Source organism: Liolophura sinensis, chromosome 11, assembly GCF_032854445.1.
Source record: "Liolophura sinensis isolate JHLJ2023 chromosome 11, CUHK_Ljap_v2, whole genome shotgun sequence".
Lineage (NCBI taxonomy): Eukaryota > Metazoa > Mollusca > Polyplacophora > Chitonida > Chitonidae > Liolophura > Liolophura sinensis.
The window spans coordinates 10,484,383-10,494,218 of NC_088305.1; the positions used below are offsets into that span (position 1 = coordinate 10,484,383).

General features: G+C 39.7%; 1 protein-coding gene across 2 annotated transcripts; it reads right to left on the minus strand.

The window, feature by feature from the left end:
* Positions 1-1,929: 1,929 nt before the first annotated feature.
* On the minus strand, positions 1,930-9,162 carry LOC135477968 (retinol dehydrogenase 7-like). Of its 2 annotated transcripts, none has more exons than XM_064758204.1 (5): positions 9,042-9,162; positions 7,553-7,885; positions 5,934-6,195; positions 3,517-3,680; positions 1,930-3,019 (listed from the first exon to the last, which is right to left on the minus strand). In XM_064758204.1, exons 2-5 carry the CDS (start codon positions 7,872-7,874, stop codon positions 2,793-2,795), a joined length of 975 nt encoding a protein of 324 aa, XP_064614274.1. In that variant the 5' UTR covers positions 7,875-7,885; positions 9,042-9,162; the 3' UTR covers positions 1,930-2,792. The 2 variants fall into 2 exon arrangements, with proteins under 2 accessions (XP_064614274.1, XP_064614275.1); XM_064758205.1 differs by lacking the exon at positions 9,042-9,162 and adding an exon at positions 8,841-8,982.
* Between the last annotated feature and the right edge of the window lie 674 nt (positions 9,163-9,836).

Below are 9,836 nucleotides of genomic sequence, written 5' to 3' on the forward strand. Positions count from 1 at the left end.
GTCGTGGGTTTCCCCCGGGCTCTGCCCGGTTTCATCCCACCATAATGCTGCCCGCCGTCGTATAAGTGAAATATTCTTGAGTACGGCGTAAAACACCAATCAAATAAATAGATAAATAAATTTTATTGGTGTTTTACGCCGTACTCAAGACTATTTCACTTATTTGACGGCGGCCAGCATTATGGTGGGAGGAAACTGGGCAGAGACTTGAGTTCCCAGCCGCCGCATTGATGGGAGGCTTCAGGATCATTCCGCCGTGCTGGCATGCTGATCTTCTTGACACGGTACTAGAACAGCAAGTGACACTGTAATCTCCTGTTGATCATAAACCATCATAATGTGTCATGAATAGGGGACAAAAAGAACACAAAAAAATAGCGTTTATTTCAAAACTGCCCTTTACGTCTCAACGGATGGAAATATTCTTGAGTACGGCGTAAAACACCAATCAAATAAATAAATAAATAAATCAGATGTCTGAGAAACTTTTTGACGTAGAGTCACAGCCGAAACAGGGAGAGCTGGATTCGAGCAACTGGTTGGTCAACGGCCTGTTATTTGCAGCGAGTAAGAGCTTTATCATCTGTGTTCGCGATGCCCCCTGAAAGACCGCAAGTGAGTGATTGTGGTTCCAGCGAAAGCGGTAGATCCTGGTTCAAATACGGGTCAGGTCATTTTGAAGACTTCAAAAATGACGGTATTCATTGTTTTATGTTGAAGTTTCGGAACATTGTTTTTCTAGTTCTCAAAATCTTTAGACTTTGTTATAGCAACAGCAGTACCAAACTAACGCGATGGCTGTTTTAGAACGTTCTCTGATTGTTTGGGCTGGACACACAGGTCTCATTTCACCTTGAGCGTCAAACAATCAATTAATCTCAATCAACTTCAATCAATCAATATTTCCGGCTTTCGCTAATCCTATATGTAATGATTCATGACTTATGCAAATGGTGCTATCGTCTGTACATGATAAACACCCATAGTCAAATGCCGATAATACAAGGCAACAACGGATTAGTTACATTTATTTATTTATTTGATTGGTGTTTTACGCCGTACTCAAGAATATTTCACCATATGAACGACGGCGGCCAGCAATATGGTGGGAGGAAATCGGACAGAGCCCGGGTGAAACCCACGACCATCTGCAAGTTGCTGCAAGACCTTTTCCACTTACGGCCTAAGAGGAAGCCAGCATGAGCTGGACTTGAACTCAGAGCCACCACATTGGTGAGAGCTCCTGGGTCATCACGCTGCGCTATCGCGCTAACCAACTGAGCCACGGAGGCCCCTCAGAATAGCTACAAGTACAATGATCATCAATATGGAAAAAGATTACATGCAACCATTATTTGGGCATGTCATTTATTTACCACTCGAGAACAGAAGAGGACAATAAACAAGGGGAAACCATGACCATGTACAGGACCACATCATGATGTCCCATCAGTATATGATGATGCCCCATTCAGTATATGATGATGCCCCATTCAGTATATGATGATGCCCCATTCAGTATATGATGATGCCCCATTCAGTATATGATGATGCCCCATCAGTATATGATGATGCCCCATTCAGTATATGATGATGCCCCATTCACAATATGATGATGCCCCATTCAGTATATGATGATGCCCCATCAGTATATGATGATGTCCCATTCACTATATGATGATGCCCCATTCCGTATATTCGTTTTTCTGTCGAACTTCCTGCCTAATTACATGAAATTCAGACGAAAGTGTGCGAAAAGTTAGTTGCAAACTAAATTTCAATATTTTTTTTTTCGATTTTTATTTTCACAAAAAAAGATACTTCAAAATAACTTTTGTATGGTGGGTTCTTGGGACATATTTTAGGCATATATTGTTCATGTTTGCACTAGAATTTGATCTTTTAAGCTGATAAATGTGTTCAACCTGGATTTTGCTTATATTTATACTTTTAATATATTCATATTTATTATCATAATTATCATAATAATCTTAAATGCATGTGTTAGAATATAAACAACAAATTCATATCCAAATAATATAAGTAGATATGCATCATATCGTTATTTAGAACATTATTATGCAAAAACGATACACACCAAGAGATGGTCCCAAATACCCACCATACCAAAACTTTTCTAATACTCCTTCCTCCTGAAAGAAAAAAAAAAGCAAGAAACAATATTGAAAGCCACATTAACTCTTCACACTTTATGAAATTAGATAGGACGATATTTGCCAATAAGTTTGCATGCTCTTTCATTTGTTTTGGCATCATTTTTCTGTTTTCTTCTCCTTTAGGAGTTGCACTTTAGCAAGACGGACTGATTAAGCAGGCGTGTCTCTAAACAGCCTGTAGCATAAAATGTCTATATCGCCAAGGAAAAAAAAACATCACGCAAATATTCAGCAACAAAAAATAAAGTTACAGCTAAAGAGATGAGTGTACACTCAAAGAAATATATGTAAAGCTGTAGTGGTGCTAGAATAATGTATTCCTTCATCAACGGTGTCATATTCAACAAAATATCATGTTAGTGCACGTAACTCGACGATAAGGTAACACAATACAGAATACATTCTAACGTAACACACAACAGACTTTCTGTTAAATTTAAAGTTAAATTTATTTAAAAAAATTTTTTTTTTTTTTAGCGTACTTAACTCGACGGTAAATCAACACAATGCACCAGCACCAGGTACGTTATTTCGTATTTACACCACCTGTCTAAATCGTAAAATCGATACACAGGAGATTGAAGCATTCCCCGAAATGAACTGCGCGGTACATTGTCAGTGATCCGATCTCCTGTGCGCAGCTAGCTTGGGTAGAAATCCAGAGACATAATACTTCTGAAGCCATGTAGGCATTGCCCAAGGTAAAATCCTCCGGACGATGGTCCCTATCGATCCGACCAGGTATCGGTCCCGGGGGTACATTGACACTAAGGCATCTACATACGCATCCACCACTAGATAGATCTTGTCAGAGACACCTGGTCTACTAAACGCCTCCAACACTAAAACAGGCACAAAACAAAGGCAAATGATTTTCATTTATTTATTTATTTATTTATCTATTGTTTGTTTGTTGCTTCACGCCTTAAATATCAAATGAGCAATCAAATAAATTAAAACCCGGCGCTGGTTCAAAGCCGGCTTTGGGCTGGGAATTTGTAGATTCCGCCGCTGTCACTGCGGGTATAGGGCCTTAATAAATAAATTAATTAATTAATTAATTTTTATTCACGGAGTATTGAGGTAAAACCGACATATTTAATTAATAAATTAATTAATTTAATTAATTAACTGGCCGCCATCGTATAATTAATTACGATGACAATCAGTTAATTTAATTTAAATCATTTTAATTAATTAATTAAATACGTCGACTTCAGGACAACCGTGTCACAACAAGATATCGTCGCCATGTGAGTAAAACAAAGCTGAAAGCGATGTTAAAATCAAATGAGCCTCTACAAAAACATTGTCCGTTTATTCTTGACCTCCGACTTACATCTTGCAGGATAGTCGTCCCCATACAGCGCCTTCACGTCCTCGTCCGCTCGGTTGAACACTACTTCAAGTAAATCTGTCTGCCAATTCTTATTGTTCATGTTGGTACTGAACCCATCCGGCTTTATCAAATGTACTGTGACACCGTACAACTGAGTTTCGACTCTGTTACGACAGAAGAGAAGAAAACATTTAGACATAACTATTCTCAGCTTAAATATTTAAAAATAATGTAATCGATAAAGAAATTCATAACTGACAAATAAATTCATAATAATAAATGATAATTTTCCTCTGCCACATGATTTCTTTTGTTGTACAAGAAGCATCCTAAAGTAGTATATGTATGAATACTTTGGGTTTTATGTCGTAAATAAAAAAATCTCAGCCATATAAAGGCGAGGAGTTATTAGGTGTGTGTACATGTCCTGTGCAGGGCACTGAAATATCATGCCACAGACACAACGCCCAGTCATATTATACTGACACCGGGCCAACCGGTCCTGTTTTCTTCCTCTAATCTCCCAGTGCTGAGCGCCACGCGAGGTATCAACAAATATCATTTATACACTCTATGGTTAGACCCGACCCGGGTTTGATCTCAGGTCTCAAGACGCGGACTACTACGCCACCGAAGTGGTCATGGTCCTAAAATATTAGCTATCCTTAACTGCATGCCTACGCTGAGACTGTTGCCCTTATATTTTACATCTTCATCATGTTTCCCTGACCATTTACAAGGGTAAAAAAAATATTAGACTAAATGCGTATAAGCAAAACTGAAAAAATGATGTGTATATGCAGTGATAATGTATCCCGCAGAAATTTAAAAAAAAAACATAACAATATATTATTGGGATGTTGCACAACCCAGATATTGCAGCTCAAAGTAAACAAAATCGTGCAGTTTTAACCAATCAGGCACGAGTTATTCCTGTAACCCGACGACGCAGATGTTTCCGCTGCCTTTTAAGCACATGAGTCGATCTCTACATTTCGCTTTATACCACTGCAACCACTGGTAAATTTTGTACAGAAATGTTGAACAACGCCGAGGTCACTGAGGTCACGCTGATAAGACAGGAAGTGATGTCAGAAAACACAATCAATCCGTCTCAACCTTTGTCCCTGACAATACTTTATACACATTCAATCTCTTTATCTGCAGAATATGTACAACATGATTCTGTCCTAATCCTGAAATAATTTTGTTGTTGAATGTTGATTAAATAGTTCCGCGACAGGACACACGTGATGAAGTCTAAACTGTGCGTCTTGCAGGGTTCCAAAGGTCAATCTTATCTAATGGTGGCAGTGATGTAAAGCGAAAGGTAGAAAGCGATTCATGCGTTGTAAGGAGTATGTGTATGTACGTGCGACAACATCGTGTTTACATCTGCTGTAAAATGGCGTATCCCCTGGCCTCGTAAGTATAACTCATTAAAATTTGATTTATAGAGTTACTAAGCAAATTTCTCTGCCGAAATTTTCTGCCGAAAAAACTCAGATTATATCATTTGCTCTCTTTTCTTTTAAATTGTTCCTGTAAGAAGGTTACTCCACCTGCTCAATAATTTCATATTTGAATTACATGATCATGAGTGTGATTGGTCAGATCTTGGACGTGAAGACAGCTTGTCCAGTGAAATGGACGCTCTAATTTTAAATCCTGTTTCTGCAAATTTCTAGGATTTCTTGTTATCCGGATCAAGAAATTTCGTTTTCGTCAACAATGTAGTTGGTGTTCACTGGGCTTTAGGCTGTGGCAAGTAACTGGCGAAGTCCTTGCAATAAACTGACAAAGTTTGGGATGTAGCTGACACAATTTTGACAAGTAACTGACAAACTTTTGGCAATTATCTAACAAACTATTGGCAAGTATCTGGTTAAATTTTTGGCAAGTAATTAGCCAACTTTCACAACAAGGCAACTTTAGGGATCCTTCTCCTACTTAGAACACGATGCGATTTTGTAGTAACGACTCGTCGAATTCAACAAATCGTACCGTATAAACTCGGCTTATGGAACAGAGCTGATCCTATTTTCACTCTTTTGACGAGTTCAAATCGCATCTTGTGAGCGCGGATTCAAACAACAGCGATTTATTTACTTACTCCTACTCATGATTTTTCACTTTTACGACGGCGGCCAGCGTTGTGAAGTGAAACCCATGACCATCTGCGGGTCGCTGACATACCAAAACAGCTATGAGGGCTTGTTGTCAACAGCGACCCGAGAGCAGTGACGACTGCGGGGAAATTGTGATGGTTTCTTTTCTTACCCCGAAACATTTGTAGTTCAGTCTGACTGTAGCACTTTATGCCTTAATTCGCACGATGCGATTTGTCATATTGAATAAAAATAGGATGTTCTGTGGATGATAAATAATATGCAAGAAATATGAACAGTTTCTGATACCTTAGAACATCTGAAAAAACCTCCACAGCGTGTTTGGAGATGCAATAGGGCAGTACAAGGGGGAAAGGAACAGATGCTACGATACTGGACATGTTGATGACCCGCCCTCTTGCCTGGCGGATCAGCGGCAAGAACATCCGGGTCATCTCTACAGTGCCGAAAAAATTCACCTCCAGTGTCCTCTTGTAATCTTCCTTCCTAAGCCATTCAGCCATGCCAATACTGTCCAGGATGCCAGCGTTGTTCACCAGTCCCCACAACCCTGTATGGGAAGAAACGGTAACAATTGTTTGCTTAATTTGTATGTTTATTTATGTAATGTTCACCCATAAGACCTCTGCTCAGGTGACTAAAGCGCTGGCTCAGCGGCTCACATGGCGTTTTATTATGACGCCACGTGTTCGGGAGTTTTGACTCAAGAATATTTTTCTTATGTGACGTCGGTCAGGTTTTTATTGGTGGAGTGCCCCTCACAAAACTCCTGACTTGAAGCCACAGCCGTTACAGCCAGAACTGGGTTCGAACGCGCCACCTCATATAATCGGCCATCTAGACCGCACAGTTTCATCGAGCCCGCGGATTAGTGGTTTGGGGTAAAAGTTTTACAAGTGAGCATTACCACAATCCCCTTCAAAAATAAATAAATAAATAAATAAAAAAATAAATAAATAAATAAATTCTTCTATTTTAGTAAATGGAATAACAATTATGTTTTGCATAGGATTATAATGATCGTCATTTCCCTGAGATATTTTAAAGGCTGTTACATATGTTTCGAAATAGTGACTCTCATACACTGAGAGAAGAGACCCCTTTCTTAAGCTACGCCACAACTTCGTTTCATTTTCTGTTCATTAAACAGAATCCTTTTGCACACTTTAAGGTAGTTCATTCCTTTATGCTTCCTACAACACACTTAAACCAGTTAGACGAATATGAATGTTGTCTAACTCAAACTAACCAAAAGAACACATTTTCGTGTGCTAGACATAATGCTCAGTATTCATGTCTGGTGCTCGTTTTAAGAAGCAACGCGGACATGCGCATGGCGGAACGCGCATGGCGGAACTTCCATGGCAGCACGGGGTTAAGACAAGTATCACCAGCGTACATGTGTTAATTGTGCTTCACGCTGCGTGACGACAGCTTTGTAAAACTTGTGCTAGACATAATGCTCATTATTCAAGTCTGGTGCTCGTTTTAAGAAGCAACGCGGACATGCGCATGGCGGAACACGCATGGCGGAGCTTCCATGGCAGCACAGGGTTAAGACAAGTATCATCAGCGTACATGTGTTAATTGTGCTTCACGCTGAGTGACGACAGCTTTGTAAAACTTGTTTTACAATTTGTTTTATACGGAACTGATTTTAAAGCAGCGATTCTTGTTGATTTCATCACGTTTCATTTGTATTCACCCACATTTCAGAAATTCATGCGACGTTTTGCTTAGTTATGGTGCAAACAAAGTCGAAGTTGAATCTATTTGCATGTTATACAAAATAATATTCGTTTCTAGTGATTCCAATTTAATGCGGGGAAATGGAACACACGGTAGTAAAATATTTTGTTCAATTAACGGATAATTACAGGGGATGCATGCGTTTTCTCCAAGTTTACCTTTTCCCGTTGGCAGACGCTCACGAACAAGTTTGAGGGCTTCTTCTATACTCTTCTCATTGGATATATCAAGTGGAACGGTAACCAGTCGGCTAGACGTTTTCTTCCGGAGATCTTCTTCTCCGTTTTTCGTCAGACATCCCGCGTACACGTGAAATCCCATTTCATCCAGTCGAATCGCGAGAAGGTTACCGAATCCAGAGTCACATCCGGTAACAAAAACATGTCGGTTGGGAAAGTCAGAGATTTTTTGTCGGCGTCTGTATGAGTAGACTAGAATGCATACAATGACAATCACGATCATTAGTATTATCATCTCCATGATGCTGCGCTCTGCAGAAAAAGGAAAAATCACTTTTACGTCACAATGATTAAACAAAACTGTCGGACAGAGGTATTTTCATCTCCTGACACAAAATAAATTTAATAACTTACAAGTGGAAGAGACCTTTTTTTCCCATTATAGTCTGTTTTTTTTAACTTGTCGCCTGTTTTCAGCCATCTGTAAAACAAGCCTAACGCGCAACCAAAACTACCGTTCGTTAGTGACACATATCACCAGAAGCTCTACAAATTCACATGTTGAGAATTAATTTTATTACAAAGAAAATGCAGTTAGAATACTTTTGTTTAATTCACAATGTTAAACTTCATAATCTTGTTTTCAACACCAAGAACTCATTGCCTTGGGTGATGTCATAATTACTCAATTTTGGCATCACTGGTAGTAGGTACGTGTGATGCTATAGAGAGCTGAATATAGGCGACAAGTTAAAGAAACTAACTACAGTTTCATACATGTATAATATTGTTTTATATCAAGGGCTTTACACAGTAAAACTTATTTTCCAAAGGACAACAATTTTCACAGATGCTGAAATTATTTCCACGGCAGTGACAATAATTCCCCGATAGGTATTGTATATTCGGAGAACGCCCAGCTGTCACTGACTGGGCTCCTACAAGTAGGGAAAACTTGAATTTACAGCAGTCGCTGAGTTCCGATCAAATCTCGCGAGTCACGAGATTTTTAGAGTTCTGTACTGACAGATTGCGGGAAGGTCAATCACGCTACACCGTTCAGAGGTCAACACAATGAACACTTGAATGCGACCGCATTTATGTGATACTCCTAGGTCACTGCGTGGTTCTCTCGTGATATTTCAGAGGCGGCATGGATTCGCCATGCCACAAGAAGAAAAAGAAACAGTATATATATATATATATATATATATATATATATATATATATATATATATATATATATATATATATATATAAACCCTACCCTGTACATGGCTGAGACATGGTTGAGCAGTCAGTAACTCCGCCGCCAAGGGTTGACCCACTTATACTTCACACCGTCGTTTACCATACTAGTTACATGCACATTAACATGCAACTCTGACATCTGCCAACACTATTCCAAGCTTCACCTCCTTACATTAATTTACTAATACTGCTCGAATTGCTGTTTTAAATCACCAACCTGAGTCTCAGTCGTTAACCTCCGCTATGTTCTATACTCTTTCAAATCTGTGTGCACTGAAAACCGAATTGTTTTACGAGTAACTTTGACGAAACGCCAACTAGTTGTGCTCAGGTAATAGTACGGCCACAGCCAACACGAAATGTTACCGGCGCGTCAGCGCACTCATGTATTTATACTTACACTGGCTTCCTGCTTTAGTCTGAGGTCAACAAACAGGTCTCGATGCCGAATATACTCCTCACTATGGAAGACGGATGCGACCACTCGCATTCTCTAGTCGCGTGTTTCAATAACCCGCGGCTGGAGAACTCGAGAACGCCACAATAGCTAAAATCGCGCAAGATAATAACGTTTTCTTGTTTTCTCTAGCCTCTTATTCTCGCCATGTCAAAAACCCGCGGGTCGAGAACTCGAGAATAAATGGCGACAAAGACCCCAAGTTTTCGTCGAGTTCTCGAGTCTCGCGAGCGGCAAAGCACGGTTCCACGACAAAATTATTACCAGTACTACTTTCTGTTATTTTCACGCAGTTTGTCAATAACCACGCGAGATTAGCAATAACATCGCACGGTTTTTACTAATCTCGCGTTCTCGAGTCCTCGACTAACATGTCCCGTCATGAAACCCGCGGGCCAAGAACACGAGAGTCGAGATTAGGAAAAACCGCGCGAGTTTTTTGTTATCCTCACGCGGTTTGTCAATAACCGCTCGAGAATAACCAAAAAAAATACATACGCGCGTTATTATCTCGCGCATATATGTATGCACTGTGTCTATACGGGTGATAGAAAG

Excerpts from the sequence above, each read along its gene's own strand:
- LOC135477968 (XM_064758204.1), bottom strand. The coding sequence starts at position 7,874 with ATGGAGATGATAATACTAATGATCGTGATTGTCATTGTATGCATTCTA. Across the intron at positions 6,196-7,552 it reads GCGTCTGCCAACGGGAAAAG|GGTTGTGGGGACTGGTGAAC; the intron begins GTAAACTTGGAG and ends CTTCCCATACAG. Across the intron at positions 3,020-3,516 it reads GGACGACTATCCTGCAAGAT|TGTTGGAGGCGTTTAGTAGA; the intron begins GTAAGTCGGAGG and ends TGCCTGTTTTAG.